Source organism: Carcharhinus amblyrhynchos, chromosome 2 (assembly GCF_965287045.1).
Source record: "Carcharhinus amblyrhynchos chromosome 2, sCarAmb.v2.hapA, whole genome shotgun sequence".
NCBI classification, from domain to species: Eukaryota; Metazoa; Chordata; class Chondrichthyes; order Carcharhiniformes; family Carcharhinidae; genus Carcharhinus; species Carcharhinus amblyrhynchos.
In genome coordinates this window covers 100,259,891-100,278,841 of record NC_137325.1, presented here as the reverse complement: position 1 = coordinate 100,278,841, position 18,951 = coordinate 100,259,891, and the positions used below count along the sequence as shown (strand labels likewise).

Here is an 18,951-nt window from a genome sequence, read left to right as displayed (position 1 = left end):
CACTTCCATAGAGTTCCAGACTAGGAGAATTCAATGCAGTGAGGGAAGAGGTGCAGCACTGGAATTTTAAAAATTTCAAGCAGCAGCTCGAGATGAACAATTCACAGTAATGGCTGAGTGGAGGACTAGAGATATTGCAAGTAATAGTTTATCTAAGGTACTAACTAGATTCTAAAAGAGGAAAAATATTTTTAGGGTCATGGATGGGCACAGAATTACTACTAGCAATTCTTGTACCATATTGGAACTTCACAACACCATTTGTTGTTGAGAGCAAACATTTGCAAAGTTTTGTTTAAGCTGCTTCAATATAAGCTTGGTTTCTGAAGACAAGGAGCATGGGGACCAGTTCTATTCAAAACAGATGGGTTGCACCTCAACAGGACTGAGACCAATGTGATTGTGGGGAGGTTCATTTATAGTGACAGAGCCTTAAAATAAACAGACTGATGGATACCAACATATTAAAGTAGGAGGAAAAAAAAATGTTGGATAGCACGCAAGGAAACATTAGATAAGAGCAAACCAAGAAGGGTCACGAGAAAGACAAAGATTTAGAATGCACATACATAAATGCGCAAAATTTGGTCAATATGGTTAAAAAGCTTTTTAACCATATTCGCCAAATTTTATGCAAAAATATGAAAAAACTGTGCAGGAATATAATGCAGTGGCAATAACAAATGTGTTTTAAAAGTTATGAGGACTGGTATTTAATATTTACAGATACAGTGTTAAGATAGGGAAAGAAAATAAGATAATGCAGTGGCTGGACTGATTAAGGAACACTGTTTGGAAAAAGGGGACAAGTATAGAGCTGAGAAGCACAAAGGTATGATCACACTACTATATACGGGATATTCAATAGGTCTCCAATTGAAAGACAATGAGAAGCAATTCTGCAGGGAACTCAAATACACAATTATAGAATGGTACTATCAGAGAGATTTATTAAATTAAATATTGACTGGAATAAAGTTAAGAGTGGGGGAGAGATTATTTCTGAAATGTGTTCAGCAGAGCTTCCTAGACTAGTTTTTTCACAGCAACTAGGAATGAAACGTTGATGGATCTTGCACTGAATGAAGTGGGTCATGCAGACTAAATATCTGTTGGGCAATATAATGACTAGTGTAAATCATATCAGGCTGAGATTAATAATGAAGAGGAACAAGAAACAACTGAAAGAACATCTAAATTGGAAGGCGGCTATCAATGGGATGAGAAGAGATCTAGCCTGTGTAAAATGGAACCAGATCAACAAAAACAAGCAAATAGGAAGAGGTGGGGTGGGGTCCAATTGGGACAAAGAAGGTTGTATATGCTTTGAAGCTATTGGACATGACTAGAATACCTAAATAAATACTGCTGCAAAGCATTCATTAAGGAAGCGATGTTGACAATGTTAGGAGTCGAGCTGATACAAATAATGGATGGAGTGAAATGAATAGACAGGATGTACTGGAAAGAGTGGCTATGCTTGGAGTGGATAAGGCACCTACGCCTAGAAGGCTTGCAATACATGTCACTAAGGTGGTGAGTTGGAGGAGGGGGTGGAGATCGTGGAAGGACTTCCAATCTTCCCTATATGGGAGGGGAAGATTGGCACCTAGATATGGGAGGTGCCAAAGGATTGCGAAGTGTCATAGATAAAATCCTTGTTCGTTAAGATGTAAAGATATTCCTGATAACCACAGCAAGTTAATATCAATGGTGGGTAAGGTTTTACTAGTAAAGCAGAAAAAAATGTTCAAAGACGTTAAGTGATTTAAGGAGACCCAGGATGGGTTTGTAGAACACAGATCATGTTCAATTAATCTATTTGAGTTTTTTGACAAAGGAACAGAAGATGCAAGGAATTCAGTGGATATTGAATACATAGATTTTCAGAACGCCTTTGGCACACTGCCACAAATAGCTGGTTAAAAAAGTTCAATGAATGGGGCAGTTTGGATACAAAAAAAACAAGTTTAGGCACGTTTGTTTCTGAGGTGGTTCCTATAATGAACTGGAAAAGCCAGTGCTTTTTAATTATATATACACACATGACTTGGAGTAAAATTTCAATGTTTGCCTTATGATACCAAACTTGGAGATGTGGTCAATGTGGACGATACCAATCAAGTGCAACAGGCCACAAATGGGTTAGCAAAAAGGCAAGCAAGTAGTACATGGAATTTAATGCTGTCAGATGATGCATTTTACAGAAGGATCAGAGGAGGCAATACAGACTTAATGCGACAGTTCTAAGCATGTGCAGAGAGGGGGGGAATCTTGGGGTTCATAAGCATAGATCTTTGAAAGGGGCAGGGTATATTGACAGAATAGATAGCTAAGCATATGGAATCTTTCCTTCATAACTTATCTGCTCTTGTATTGAATTTATGTTAAACCTTTATAAAGCTCTAGTTAGGTCACGATTATTACAAGAGAAATACATTACGTTCTGGCTTAGGAAGGACATGCTGGCCCACAAAAGCAGACAGAAGAGATTTAACAGAATAGGCTCAGGGATGCAGCAATTTACTTACAAGTTAGGTTCAGAAGCTGGGATTGCTCCTCTTGAAGCAAAGGGGATTTGTGGGAAGATTTGATAGCAATGTAGAAGTTGTCAGGTTTAGATAAGGTGAACAAAAAAAAAACAAAAGTTGTTCCCATTAGATGATGGTACAAGGATTGGGGATACAGATTTAAGATTTTGGGCAGAAGATGAAGGTGATGTGAGTGGCAATGACGTGCTATTGGCTGCCTACAAAGTGTGGTGAAAGCAGAAACAATTATTTCCAAAAGATTGGATAGACACTTGAGGGAAATAAACTTGCAGGGCTGTGTGAATAGAACAGGGGAATGGGACTGACTGGAGTGCTCTACAGAGCCCCCAGCATGGATGCCATCGTACAAATTGCTTTCATCAGTGCCATAATGACTTTGCGATCTGTCTCTTTGGTCAGATGGTTTTGATAATACAGAAGGAAAAACTGACTAAAGGGAAGCAAAGAATGTTGAGAGAGATGAGCAAAGGCTTTAGTCGAAAGTATGGGTTGTAGTTAGTATGGACAGAAAAGTTAGTGTTTATTTTGAGTAAGGGTGAGGATAGGTAACCAATTCCAATGTTAGCTAGCATGAGCCAAGAGGGAAGTTGAATAGTCAGGAGTTTCATTATAACAGAGTCAAGGAAACATGGCCAACATGAGCTAGGAAAAGACAGGTGTTGTTGAGTAAGCAACTGAGGGCTCCAGTAGTAGAGAGCAGATAGTTACACTCAGGAGTGGCCCTGCAGCAAAGGCAGATGATCACATTATAAAGATGAATAAATCAAGTTCCTTCTACTGTATCTACAAAATGCAGGTAGTGGTGGTCAAAGATTCTGGTGAAAGAGGTATACTCTCTGGAGTGACCTTTGCTATTCAGGACGTTCCTGGAACACTACAGTTCAGCAAAGCTTGACGAGCGGAATTGATAAAGGCCTAATGGCTTCAAAAATACGAACCATTTCAAAATACACAAAAAACCAAGCAAGCAGTAATAGAATTAACCAAAAGCATGTTTAAAAAAAAATTTAAGGTATGATCAAGAAAAAGAACTCAATTAGAGCTAGGCAACTGGTAGGAGTTTTTACTTCGTGACCAAACTATGGAGAGGTAACCAAAAGTTAGGTGACCAGGCTACTGGTTGACAAAGAATTGGAAGAGATTAAGGCTGAGTCAGAGGAAGGTCATGGAGAAACCTCCAAGAATGAATTTTGAATTGGGCAACGGGAGAGAAGACAGCCAACATTGAGTTTAGATGACCCTTTGTCAGAACTCGAAATATTGGCTCTATTCTCTCCCCACAGATCCTGTCATACCTGCTGAGATTTTGTTTTTGTTTCAGATTTCAGCATCGACATATTTTGCCTTTATTATAGGAGACAATGGAAGTGAATAGTGAATGATGGTTAGTGAAATGCACATGCAGCAGTGTTCGAGGACAGTTGGAACATTGCAAATAGGCGTTTGGGTGAAGCTTAGGAAATCAAAGTTTGTTTTGCAAATAGCCTAACTTGAGGTAACAAAAGTATGGAATTATACAGTGGAGGCAAAGAAATGATAGAGACTGGCAGTGCTGTAGAGGCATTTCTTTTAAATAGCTTAAGCAATAATATGATCTAAATAGTAAGCAAAATAGCAAGATTTAATGTTCCTGATAATCTGATCAAACTGTTCTAAAGATGATACTACTTCATTGTAAATATTTTTGCAACTTCCAACTGACCCCTCTCCTGGTCTCTGCCACAAACATTACTAGTGACTCCAGCAATCTGAGTTTGTTGGATAAAGTTGGTTTGGAATCTCTGGAATTCTCTGCCCGTTGAAGTGGTGGAGGCTGCCTCGCTAAGTATTTTTAAGACGCGGGTTGATGGGTTTTTGATAGGAGAGGGGATTAAGGGTTATGGAGAGAGGGCGGGAAAGTGGAACTGAGCAGCGACAGATCAGCCATGATCTTATTGAATGGCGGGGCAGGCTCGAAGGGCTGGATGGCCTACTCCTGCTCCTATTTCTTATGTTCTTATGTTCTATGGAATCCTTGTTTGGTGCTGATTTTTATTTCAGCAATGTGTCAAGAGCATGCTGTGACGGTTAGCAAGAGAGGTATGGGAGTGTTAAATGCTGAAATCGGTTTGTCTGTACCATAATGAGCCAGAGCAGCATGACTGGAAAATGGATCTTACTGGATGCTGCCTGATCTTCCTCTTTACCATGTGCATAGTAGAAAAGGCTATGCTCTCGTGATCAAAGTTGCACAGGATGCAGCAAACCATAAGTTTTGGAGGTTAGCGAATGTTGTCCCATTGTTTAAGAAGGGGAACAGAGACTTCCCCGGGAATTATAGACCGGTGAGTCTTGCTTCTGTTGTGGGTAAGGTTTTAGAAAAAATTATTAGGGATAGGATTTATAGTTATTTGGAGAGTAATGAAATGATTAGAGATAGTCAGCATGGTTTTGTGGAGGGTAGGTTGTGCCTTACTAACCTTATTGAGTTTTTTGAGAAAGTGACCAAAGAGGTGGATGGGGGTAAGGCAGTTGACGTGGTGTATTTGGACTTTAGTAAGGCGTTTGATAAGGTTCACCATGGAAGCCTTCTGCAGAAATTGCAGATGTATGGGATTGAGAGTGATTTAGGAAATTGGATTAGGAATTGGCTGGCGGATAGGAGACAGAGGGTAGTGGTTGATGGTAAGTATTCGACATGGAGTTCAGTTACGAGTGGTGTGCCTCAGGGATCTGTTTTGGGGCCACTGCTATTAGTAATTTTTATAAATGATCTGGATGAGGGTAGAGCTGGGTGGATTAGTAAATTTGCTGATGACACCAAAGTCGGAAGTGTGGTAGATAGTGAGGAAGGGTGTCTTAGTCTACAGGGAGACTTGGTCAAGTTGCAGAGCTGGGCCGAGAGGTGGAGGATGGAGTTTAATGCGGAAAAGTGTGAGGTAATTCACTTTGGCAGGAATAATGGATGTGTATAGGGCTAACGGTAGGACTCTGAATAGTGTGGATGAACAGGGGGATCTAGGTGTATGTGTACATAGATCCCTGAAAGTTGGGAATCAAGTAGATAGGGTTGTTAGGAAGGCATACGGTGTCTTGGCGTTTATTGGTAGGGGGATTGAATTTAAGAGCCGCAGCGTCATGTTGCAACTGTACAAAACTCTGGTGCGTCCGCACTTGAAGTATTGTGTGCAGTTCTGGTCCCCACATTATAGGAAGGATGTGGAGGCTTTGGAGAGGGTGCAGAGGAGGTTTACCAGGATGTTGCCTGGTATGGAGGGGAGGTCCTATGAGGAGAGACTGAGGGATTTGAGATTGTTTTCGTTAGAAAGAAGGCGGCTGCGAGGGAACCTTATTGAAACATATAAGATGATCAGAGGTTTGGATAGGGTGGACAGTGATAGCCTTTTTCCTCGGATGGAGAAAGCTAGCACGAGGGGGCATAGCTTTAAATTAAGGGGGGGGTAGTTATAGGATGGATGTCAGGGGTAGGTTCTTTACCCAGAGGGTGGTGAGGGATTGGAATGCCCTGCCTGCTGCGGTTGTGGATGCGCCTAGTTTGGGGGCGTTTAAGAGATCCGTGGATAGGTTTATGGATGGAAAGGGTTTGGTTTAGGTTAGAGGGTCATTGTTTTTTAACTGGTCGGCGCAACATCGTGGGCCGAAGGGCCTGTTCTGCGCTGTAATGTTCTATGTTCTATAACAAATCATGTCATGCACTCTGAAGAGTACTGTAGGACTATTCCAAATGGCCAGGCTACAGTAGTGTTTCAACACCTCAATGATATGTTTTATGGTATGTGCGGCAGCATGATTTTTATATTAAGCACAATGCTCACATGCACATTCGTAGGGCACCGGCATCTTGAGCCAGGTGGATATCCCTTGTTACATAATAGCTTCTGGTTTCTTACGACGACTCAAGTTTGGTGATGCAACAGCCACAAAACGAGAGATTATGGTTGCTGCCAGGATACTGATAATTAATCTTCATAATGATTATAATATGGTTAAGACCAGCTTAACACTGAGGAACCCTCTGTGGTACATAATTTATATGTGGTGCTTACATATTAAAGCCTGCAGTCAATGGTAGCCTACAATCTGGTGAAACATTGTTTGCTGTGCCCATTTTCCTCTTGCTAGAGAGCAGCAATGCCTTCCACTCACTTTGCAGAGTTAGTGACCTCCCATATGCAACAGTGGATAGCAAACTGCAAGGATGTTGAAAATGTCAACATCTCCAGCCTAGAAGTCCAGGGTCATCGTCAGTCACCTTTGCAATCACTGACAATGCTATCTTCACCCTGCTGAAGCTGCAGATATGCCTGCAACAAGTCACAGATTTCAGTGAAGACCTCCTTCGTGAAGGTGCCTCATGTTCTCCCGTGTCACTTCTCATTTGCTATTATGCTGCAGGCCAAGGGGGATAGGAACTACAGCACTCAAGACTAGAAATAAATGACCCAAGCAGAATCAAGTCCATCATCATGTGCTGACCATTGTTCGCAGACCAACTTTGAGTAAAATTCTCCCAACGCTTTGACTAACTCAACAATTGTCAGGTAAAATCAAATAGCAACTGACCTGAAAGTGGTTAACGACCCTTCTAAATTGCATCAATAGGAGTCACATCCTACTGCCTAACACATTCAGTTGTATAACGAGAGAACTCACACAAGTTGGTGTGCAAATCCAAACGGTAATGACACAAACCTATGCCATTCTCAGCTCCACAGAAATGACGTACCTGAAATGTTGGCCCAGAAACCATCATACCAAAACTGTGCCTGTCAGATGCAATTTTGAATCTTAAAAAAAAAGCACCTTTGGCACAAAAAATACAAGTGCCATGCAGCCAAATTTTGCTGCACAAATCTCTAAACAAAAACTTGAAGTAAAAAAGTTAATACCATTTGGTCTCCAAAGGGAATTTTATTTCAAAAAAACAACAAACTTCTCCAGCAAAAAAAAAGTACCAATGTTTTTAATGTGTTAAATAAACGATCATATGTCATTTGTTACTACTTTTGTGCAGCATTCAAAAGAAAGCTTATACCCCCCTTGAGCCTTTGCTGTACTTTTGGTTGGTCAGCAAATGGACCACCAGTAAACTTTTAATATCATCCTTTCTGAAAACAGATGTTAACGTGAAAGAGGCAGGGAAAAACGGATGTAGAGCACATAATACAAACATTCATACAGAAAAGTTACTGGATATAATTACACTAAAGCCTTGAGATAAACCCTCAGTAAATTAAAACTTACCACCAATAGTGCTTTCTTGATATTCATGGAACTGCCCCTTCACAAAACGTAGCACCAAACTAGATTTGCCAACAGCAGACTCTCCAAGTAGAACAAGCTTGAACTGACAGATTTTGTTAGCAGCAGCTGGTCCATTCGGTCTCGCTGCACCTCCCCGATTTGCCATATCCTACTAAGTCACCAGATTCAGTCGTGCCAAATTAATACTTGTTCCTGGTCTCGTCAGTTTTAGGCTAAAAAGAAAAACAGAACTTTTCTTGAAACAATAGTAATGTAAGAATATACAGTCCTGCCAGGGCTTTATTGAAATGGGTAACTCTAAAAAATGTTCCATTCTTGTTTCAAAATTATGAACGATGTAAAAATACAAGATTTTCAGTTAATCAAATATCGAAAAAGAGCATTTGCTGGAAATCTGAGACAAATATGAAATACTGGAAACCTACAGCAAGTTAAATCAGTGTTTGTAAAAAGGAAAGACATTAAATGTTTAGTGTACATCAGAACTGGAACTATCTACCCCACCCCAAAATAAGTGAAATGCAAGGCATTTTTGATTCTACCCAACAAATAATTGGAAAAAAAATAGCAAATTCTCACAGGTGCATAGTAAAACTTTTGCTAATAACCAGGATGTTTTTCTCTACTTGTTCCTTCAGGAGGTTGTCAAGTAAGCCTTTACACCACAAACCTTGTTTGTTCTATAATTTCTCCAAATGCACTAACCATTTGGAAGAACAACAACTAATTGGTTTGATTACTCTTCAATAACTAAAGATGCAAAAAGTGAAATAAGGCTCAAAAGTTAGAGTTGGAAGCAAGTACAGAAGACAGGGAAAAGAAAATCAATTCAAAATTCTAAGAATTGGTTCTTCGATACCCACTTGCAGCACTTCAGATGGAAGGTGCTTCTGGAGCTCCCAACTGTTTGTGCAGTTATTCAAATGTACCACTTGGATCTCAGACTAAGGTGTTCTCAGATTGGATACTTGTTCTATTGAGCTAAGTGGTATCAAGTGGATTGAAATTGGGATGCTACAATTAGTACTCCAGGTACAGGAAAAGTCAGTTCTGAAACAAATTTTGAAAACAGCCATTTCTAAATTTTTTTAGAAAGTCCAACTTTACCTGAAATATTGCTTTATTCATTATACTGCAGTGTGGTTGTGCCGATGGGGGTCTTGTTTCAGAAACTCTTTTTAAGAGACAAAATAATCTATTACTACCTCAAACATCAAGATTATGGAAAAATTGGAACATGTTTTAAGCACGTTGCTATATAATTGGACAACAAATCTGTTCATAAAACCCATTTTTAGCTCAAATTTGTTTGACAGGCTCAGTCCTCTGACGTTTTCATTAGCAAGTATTCAGACTATGCCTAATTCAGAACAATTTCCTCCATTCGTTATCCAATCGCGTCTACTTTCACCAATAACTTCACTTTACATTCTTATGGTCAATCTCCATAATTCAGTGGAGTGGAATTCATGTTTGCCTTAGTGGGATAATGCAAACCATATCCCTTTCAAAATATCCAATTTCAGATTTCTCGTTTCCTCCATCCTTAATGCAAAAATAATTAATCTCAAATGGAACTCTTAGATTACTTCTATTGCCAAACTTACTTCTAAACTGTTTGCACTTTCACACTTATGCTTACACAAAAATTTAAGTCCACCAAGGAATTCAACAGTACTTAATAAAGAGGAAGACACAAACATCCTTTTTTGTACTGTGGCACAAAATACAGGGTTTGTCTGATGGATCCTTCCTTTACCTCAACCTTCACAAATACCTAGTCTCCCACTAACTTGCTCTTTCTCAAGGTCTCAACTGTGAACCGTTCCTATTTCTAGTTTTTCACTACACTGATTCAGAAAATTCTGCTTAAAATGCCTGAAATAGAGGCAAGACTTCTGTATGACGAGATAGAATTACAAAGTCCCAGTGTGGGAATCATTTAGCCCTTCAAGTCTGCACTGACAGGGTGGGAGGTTTTGTAAGATGCTCTCTAACACTGCACCTTTACCCCACTAATCCCTTTAACCTACACATTTTGGGACACCAAGGGGCATTTAACATGACCAATCTACGTAATCTGTAGATCTTTGGACTGTGGGTGGAAACCAAGTACCCAAAGGAAACTCAGGCAGAACCTGCAAATTCCATACAGAAAAACACCCAAGCCCAGAATCAAACCTGGGTCCCTGGCCCTGTGAGGCAGTGTCAGCATGCCACCTTAGCTTGCACCATTTTCCCCAAGAAACTGTATGATTCTTCATAACGTTGGCAAGCATTTTACATTTTGTTTGCATTCCTACCAGCAACTCAATACTTTGTTGTATCCTTTTTATTGTTTTAACCCAGTCTACTAGATTTCCACTTTGTACTGATACAATCTCCTCTTTTAGCTTTTCTTTCTTGACAGCCCTGCAGGATAAAGGATTACTTTCTTTCAATCTGGTTTGATGGATTTTAAAATATCGGAGTCCAATACATGATCGGCAGACTACCACTTGTGGAACAGATGATGCTTGAAGGTAAGTTGCTTGGAGATTTGTGCACTCTTTGATGCCTCAACTTCACCTCTGCACATTTCTGAAATCTCTTGACCTCTGCAGTGATATCTCAAAATCAGTCTTCATTTTAGTCAGACGCAAAGGTCGCCCAAATCAGTTGGTGGTTATGTTTGATCTCTTCAGGCAGACTTTCAAACTTGAAACAATGGCCATGGTTTACTAAGTTCTTGTATACTTCGGAGACTTGGTGGATGTCATTTCAAAATACTGGTGAAGTACCACCAGCAGTGTTTTCTCAAATCTCAGGCAAGATAGTCCAACAGCAGTATTTTCTCCCAAGCCAATTTACCCAGCTTCAAGGCACTAACCTAAGCTGTATGCTGTATCTTACGTTTGCTGAGCATTATTTCATATCTAAACAATTGCAGAGTATCTTTTAGGGGCATCTACTGGTCTTGCATCAAATATTGTCTTTGAATACCTCCCACTATTTTTAGGTTACTGGTTAATAATTCAGCCCAATTAAATCAGTTTGTGTCCCTTTCTTAGTTTATGACTCATCCTGCTCTTTTTGAAACATCCACCCATTTCTAATTCAGTCATGTACGGTTACTGTTCACAAGATGTTGTCTTACTGTCAGATTGTGTACTTATCTGGCTCATTGCTCACCAATAAATCCAGTATGGAAGTAACTGGAAAAGCAAAAATTAATTAAACCAGGGAAAAACTAAACTGAAAGCAAGAGTTCAAGTCAATTAGCGAGACTGCATCTTAATTTTTTTTTGGAATTTTAAATAATTTAATCTGAAACATTCCTAATTTCATAAATATTAACGAGTAAGACTGGAATTTGTTGTTACCTATGGAGAGACAGTGGTGTAGTAGTAATATTGCTGGACTAATAATCCAGTTGCCTAAATTAATGCTCTGGGGACAGATTAAAATCCCATCACAGCAGCTGGTAGAATTTAAATTCAATTAATTCCTCTGGAATATAAAGCTAGTCCAAGATAACTATTATTGATTGTTGTAAAAAGCCATCTAAGTTCACTCTCCTTTATGAAAAGGAATCTGCAGCAGCAACTACATGTGATCCCAGACCCCAGTTATATTTGAGAAAGCGTAAAAGTTAAATGGTGACCCTTCGGTGAACACTTGACAGTCTACTCAGATGACCAATTAAGATTTTCAACTTTGAATAAGGATGCTTGAAACTTAAAGGGAAAAAAAAGTACATTTAAATTACTCAGCAAGACATTCAGTTAAAGGCAATTAGGGATGGGCAACAAATGGTGGCGTTCCTAGGAATGCTCACATTCTCTGGAAGAAAAAAACTTGGCAAGGTTTTATTTTTAAAAGATTGGCACCCAGTGTTTTTTAAATGATCCGAAAACAGCAAACAAAATCAAAGTCTCAATTCTACAGTCAGTCACAAAATAGTCTATGCAACACACATGATGAAAAGTAGGGCGAATATACAACAATCATTGCATTGAGAGTTAGGACTGATTTAATAATCATGATTTTAAAAAGTTAGCCATGATTCCCATCTAATGAACACTAATATACTCTGGTTCTTGCTATAAGTTTAAGGACAAGATTGTACACTGACAATGCAGTCTTTTGAATATTGACCAACGCTAGCCATCGAGATACATTTAAGAAATAATATTCAAGCAGGCAGCTGAGGGCTGTTTGCATCCAGCAACTGCACCCCAGAATAATTCAGCATGTACAGGAAGCAATCAAGGAAAGAAAGCTGATAGTATCCTTTATGACAATATTCAGTTGTGATGCAATCACTCAAGTAGTTGGATTTTCTTTTGGAATGTCTGCTCCAGCCAACTGATTTCTGTAAGACAATCTAACTACACTAAATAACTTTTACATACAGCAGTTTTAAACAGATTACATCAAAGATTATAACATTTGTTCTTTGAAGTTATTTCAATGTAGTTAAATTAGGTAATGCAGAAGACATCAAGAACAGTATATCTTGATGCAAAGGAAATACTAAAAAAGCAGCAAATGAAATCATAAAAATGCTTGGATCACCTGAAAATTTAGGAGCCAGTGATCATCGTTACAAGGGTAACTGATCCCAATCAATCTACATTGTAAAAGTTTGCCTTCACATTCTTGAGGACTACTAACACAGGTCCTCAGACAATAATGATTTGAGGGAAATATCCCTCCAATAACAGTTTCAACTTTCATTTCATAACAAAGGCTAGATTGTTGACAGATCTAAAATCTTCCACTGAAGGCATCAGTGGTCAATCTACTTCCAGATAGCTTAATGAAGCCGAGTAGAGAAATACTTTATTGCAATGACTAAGAGCAACAGCTTAGAAGATATTGGGTATGAACCCATTTTGTAACAGATCTCACCAACAACTCAAGTTACAGCATTTCAGTCAAAATGGAAACTAAAAACCAGAAAAATTCGTACCTTATTGCAGTTAGTAAATATTGGGTTCATAATTTGAACAGCAGCTTTTGTAGCTCTTTATTGTAACAGCTACCCATCACTAACACATCTGATTAATAGCACATAGGCAGGTACCAAAGTCATAAAAATGACATGGCAGAAAAAAGCTAGGGGATCTTTTATTTCATTGTTGATGGGGATTCAGAAGATTCTTATTTAGGATGTAAATGTAGTGTGATGTTGGCTGTTGGTGATCAAGATATGCATTTGATCTGTGACAGCATAGCAGGAAGATTGTGTTTGCAGTTTGGGAGGGACTTGAGGATTTGGAAGACAACAGTAATTGAAATGGAGCAATGAAAAGTAGGCAGCAACAGTGACAAATTGAGAAACTAAGGTGGAACACAATGTTCAAGATAATTTTTGGGATTATAAAAATATTAGATGAGGAAATATTTGTAGCTAGCATTGGGGAAAGTTATGGTACGAGGCAAGGATTATATTTGGGGGGGAAATTAATGAGAAGGCAGCCGAAGGACAGGGCAAGTTTGGATGGTGGACATTGAAAAATAATTACTTTCAGAATAAGTGCATAGGACACCAAATTTATAGCTTGGAGACAAATAGTCGTACACAGGAACAGAAGTGAGTGATTCAGCCCTTTTCAGCCTGTTCCACCATTCAAAATCCTGCAACTCCCCCTCGAACAGCACTGTGGATGTACCTACGGCAAGTGGACAAGGTGGCAGCTCACCATCACCTTATTAGGCAATTAGGGAGCTTTTTGTCCAACCAAATAAACAAAATCAAATTAATGGACAATAAATGCTGACCTAATCAGTGGTACCTACATCCCACAGGTGATCTGTATTGACTTCAATTGCTCATCTTTCCACTGGCAGCAGTGGAGAATGTAGCAGTTACTAGAATTAGAACAGTAAGATAGGACCAGTTATGGTTTGAAAAATAAGAGAATCAGATTTAAAAATGGATATGGATTCGCAGAAGGACATCATGGATGAATGAAGAGGATTGAATCCAACAGAGGTGGTATTGAGCAGCAGGGCTGCAGCAATCATAGAAAAGTGGATGGAGAACAGAGCTGGGTCTTCAAGCTATGAAGCAAAATTAGTGATAAGGCAACTCCTAATGTTGTATTTAAAAATTAGAAAATATTGTTTTATTATATTAACAAATCAAATGGTGTCAAAACCTGGCAAAGAGCAAAACTGCCCAAGATCCAGAAATTACTGGTCAAGACTCAGGAACACTAATAAAATTATAAAGCATGGGGAAGGAAAAACTCCCAAAAACATAATTACTTACAACAATTACTCATATCACTTATCCTATACTTGCAGATGCTTGCAAATAAAATGAGCTAAGACAGTTTCATTAAATGTTCCATTACAGGGCAAATTTCTAGCAGCATCTAAAGTGACTCATTTACAGTAAGTACTATTCCACAGAAGAGAGATCTGAACAACTTTCCCAAAATTTGCACAGAAAGCTAAAATCTAAATCATAGCAATGCTTTTCATAATGTTATTGGTCATCAAGTTACCTTAAAGTTTCGGAAGTTGCATTAAAAATGCCCATGATAAATGGTTTGAGTCACAGCAGGAGACAATACACTAAATTAACTACTCTGCTCTCAACTTCAAATATCAAAAGTTAAACAATTTGCATTACAGCTATTCATCATCCTTTACAGAATGTTTTCATGAACACTAAAAAAATTAGATAAATATCCTGTTGCTTCAAGGACCTTTGCTCTTAAAATTTTAGAGCAAAGGTTTGTACAAGAGAAACCAGTGTAGATTACAATTGAATAGGACTGACATACTGAAGTTTTATTAAACTTAAGGGGCAAGAGTCAAAACGATAAGACAAGAAATAGGGAAATAGTTTTAGCAACAAGGTACATCAAGTTACAAACAAAAATGATTAATGACTTAAAATTAGAATGCATTAATTTGGAACAAACATGCAACTTTTTTAAGAGCCTGTACCATAACCAAGCACTTGACTGCTAAATACCTTTCTAAAGTTGTTAAAAACAATGACTGACTATAGGAGTATAGTTACATACTTGAATAGCAGCATACCTGTTCATTTTGCAGTCAACCTATATAGAAATTAAGCATCAAGTAATTTAAATGTACTAATTTTTTCCCTTTAAGTTTCAAGCATCCTTATTCAAAGCTGAAAATCTTAATTGGTCATCTGTTGAGTAGACTGTCAAGTGTTCACCTAAGGGTCACCATTTAACTTTTATGCTTTCTCAAATATAACTAGCTGCATTACAGCTGCTGTCCTATAATCAAAACATTTTTTTTTGTTGGCTGCCATCACAAACTTTCACTTGAGAAAATATGCAGAACATCCTGTATGGAAATGGAACTAAATTGCTAAACATTTTCAAGCTTCCATTCGTAATTCAACGAAAACCAAGAATGGGTGGAAAAGGATCTTGGGGAACTTTCATTTTAGAAAAAATTTGCTGCATGTAGATAGATATGGTCATGTTTTAGTCAGCACAGAGTAGGATCACAAAAGATTCTGTTGAGAGATATCCGGCCAAGCGTGATGACTGCAATTTAATTGGAACTACCACTTAATAGTATTAAGTAAGACTACTTAACAAGATTTTCAGAAATTCGAATAATAATTACAAGTAAACCAAAGAATCAGACCAAACCAACTTTATTTTCTCACTACTTACATGCTACATTGTTCCCAACCTATTAAGTGTTCCCAGCATTTTCGATTATTTCAGATTTCCAGCTTCTGCAGTACTTCAGTATTACAGATGATTACTTTCATTTATTCAAAAATTTCAGTTAACATGCAATTCTTTGCTATCCAGTTCTATAACCTTACGAGGTTTGCTGTATCAAGTGGACAGAATGTTGACCTAGCAGCAACTGAATTCCTAATTGAGCTCATATGACATTAATTTTGTTCAAACATAGGTGAGACAATCTTGAAGCAACTTAACATACTGTTATGCTTCAACGCTCTCTGGGCAACAATGGATCGTTAGCTTTAAAATAAGTGTTAATCCGTTTTCGCATTCCGATGATTGGCACCGTGTGATTTAATGCGCTTCAAGACATTGCTTACAAAAATGAACAGACTACATCACCTGCGAGCACTCACACACTGGCCCTACTAGAATGGAAAGGGAAGGCTTGTTTACTGTCCCTTCCCATTTTACAAGCAAGCCTACAGTTAATGATAAAAGCTTTGACATAATAACTTTGCGAAAGAAGAACCTTGCTCCAGTTACACAGCTTACGTCATCCCAGACTTACAACAAAAAACACCGGGGCCTGGAGGGGAAAACGTCGCCGGCCGGCCGGCTACCGGGAGGGGGGTGCAGCCAGGCGAAGGGGCGGCGAGACGGGGTGCGGCCGGCAGAGGGTCAAGGACGGGGGGGGGGGCTAGGCGGGCGCCAGGGGTTCAAGGGCGGCGGCCCGGGCCACCATAAACCAACAGCACCGACTGCAAAACTGACCCAGCCCAACCCAATCCCGGAGACTTCTCGCCGCCCTCAGCGGCCTCCATTCGGCGCTCGGCCTGACCGGTTCCTCGCCCTGGGTTTTGTTGTCGGTTCTACGTAGCCGGGAGCCGCCATTTTGCAGCGACTTCACTGACAGCCCGAGAGCCCGGGGGACAGGGCTGCGGCTCCGACCCACTGCTAAAATTAATGGGCAAGAGGAGGAAAGTGGGAAAGAGAACGGGAACAAACCGCCCAACTTCCAGCATCCGACTCCTTACCGACTGAAAGCAGCGAAGGTCAGGTGGGGTTCGGGGCCGCTCTCCCCGCCCGGCCGCTATGACATTAATCCGGGGCCTAGCGACTGCCCAAGCGCCCGCTCCGCCTCACACCGGAACTCATTGACACACGCATCACCGCCGCGTCACCTTCCGCCGCCTCTCGCACATGCGCGCACCGCCCACACATTTGGCTACTTTTGCCACTTGTGAATTTTGGGAGGTGTGTGTCTGGGTGCCAATTTGGCTAAGACCAAAATGGGATGCAATGCCTCCTGTCAGCTTGGATCTTGCTTGTCTCCCTTTTATGAGCACCTTGAATTGGATTTTGAATTTGATTTTTGGAGCAAGCAAGGAATGGATTTAAGCTTGCCTGGTCCATTCTGATCACTGGTTTTTAACTTCAAGAATGGAGTAAAAATAAAGACACTTGCTGACGAGATGTATCGTTCATTGATTTTTGTTTCTCATTAAAAATAACAAGACTTCACATTTTTGTAATGGTAAGTCCGAATGAACTTATCACCGTGCTGAAAGGTTAACTTTTGTGTCCCCCCTACAGATGCTGCCTGACCCGCTGAGCAGATCCCGCACTTTTTTTTTATTTCAGATCTCCCAGATTCACGTTAGCCTGCTTACATATTTTGTGCCTTTTTTTCCTTACAGTGATAGCCCAAATTTAAGGACTATTAATGAAAATGGCTTTGCAAGGGAAAAAACGGCCATGGGCAACAGGAGAAATAGTTTAGGTCTCAAAATGTTTTCAGTTCGAGAATCAAGTATATTTTAAGTTTTTAGGAGGAAAACTTCAAACTTTCTAAATTGGAGGAAATCTTATGTGATATGATTGCAACCAGCATTCAATTAGTTAATCATATGGGGGGGGGGTCTTAAAATTAAATAACATAGGAGCATGAATGATGATAAGTTATTCAGTGAATTAAAATGTGAAGACTACAGTGTTACAAAATGATTTTAAAATCAAATTGTCATGAGTAGACATGTATATCCAGAGTGCCACATCACCAGTCAGTGTATTAAAACAACAATGTATTGTCCCACACCACAGCACATGTTGAGATCTGGAAGTATATATTTGATTCTGTAATGTAAGCTCCCGTATTTATGTCTAAAAGTGGAATTATTTTGAACTTCTGGGAATCACAAGAAACATGGTGCCATGAGGTGTTTGTGCACAAAACACAAACATTGTAAATGAAATAAATGCTGAATCAGATTTGGAAAAAAAATCCAAATTCATTCCAGAGAAAGAGAGAGAGAAACATGAGTGCATGATGTAAAAAAACAGCTGCTCCTGTCATGGCAATGAATGTGCAGCTCCATCCCAGGATGTTCTGGAAGGCTGATGATGTAGTTGCATTTGTGAAGTTTAAACAAAAATGCACATTAATACTCACTAATTTTCTGAAAGAAGTGTCAGCTTAATATTTCTGTGGACAGGAGAGGAAAGCTTCAATAGGTTAACCTTTTCGCATGAGTGGCCACGTTTCCATTTTTTTCTTACTCAAGGGGCTGATGAACAAATTACGGAAAGATAAGGTTCGACACAAAATTAACATGATTTTAAAACTAATGTTGAAGTATAAAGAAAATATATAACTTTCTGAGCAAAGATAAAGCAATGACAAAGAGAACTAAACATTATCTATTGTCACTCCAAGCTACAACTCTTAAAGCTGAAATGAAGTCATCTGCAGAGCTTCTTAATGGCAGAAAGTGGGAGACACTTCTATCAAGGAGGATACATTCTCCAAATGACCAGGAAGAAGTAAGGCAACGCTCTTTGATGTGCAGATGGAAGAAAGTCCACGCTTAAACAGTGTGCCAAGTGCTTTCCTACGTTGTTGACAAACTGTGCAGATACAGGATCCAATCATGATAACTTGGAAACCAGCAAAGAAGTGAATCTGGGACTCCATGATCATATGTTATTAAGATTGAAACTGGTAAGCAAAAGGGAAAGAACAGAGTCCATATTCAGCATACACCATAGCTGATCAAGCAGTAAAGGTCATCAACAACACTAGCAACATCACTGACAAGTGACAAGATCAGCAGCAACAAGCAGTGCAACATCAACATTACCAGCAAGTGATGCAGCATTAGCACTATTAAGGATCATCTTGACAATACAAGAACAACATGCACAACATTGCCAGTACAGTGTACTAACTCATTGCTGAGAGTAACAAATACCAAATCCATGAGGTGGAGTGGAGGATCAACATTTTAGCATCTGAACAACAATAAAACATAGAACCCTACAGTGCAGAAATAGGCCCTTCAGCCCATTGAGTCTGTACTGACCACAATCTCACCCAGGCCCTATCTCTACACATTTACCTGCTAATCCCTCTAACCTAAACATCTGAGGACACGAAGGGGCAATTTTTTAGCATG

General features: G+C 39.4%; 1 protein-coding gene across 1 annotated transcript in view; it reads right to left on the bottom strand.

Annotated features, from left to right (window-relative positions):
* LOC145356860 (ras-related protein Rab-5A) overlaps positions 1 to 16,693 on the bottom strand; it is a 31,946-nt gene extending 15,253 nt beyond the window's left edge. The window contains exons 1-2 of the mRNA XM_080209804.1: positions 16,534 to 16,693; positions 7,797 to 8,029 (exon numbers count right to left, since the gene is read on the bottom strand). Of these exons, the coding sequence (XP_080065930.1) occupies positions 7,797 to 7,962 (166 nt within the window). The 5' untranslated portion in view covers positions 7,963 to 8,029; positions 16,534 to 16,693. The remainder of the gene's footprint in view (positions 1 to 7,796; positions 8,030 to 16,533) is intronic.
* Between the last annotated feature and the right edge of the window lie 2,258 nt (positions 16,694 to 18,951).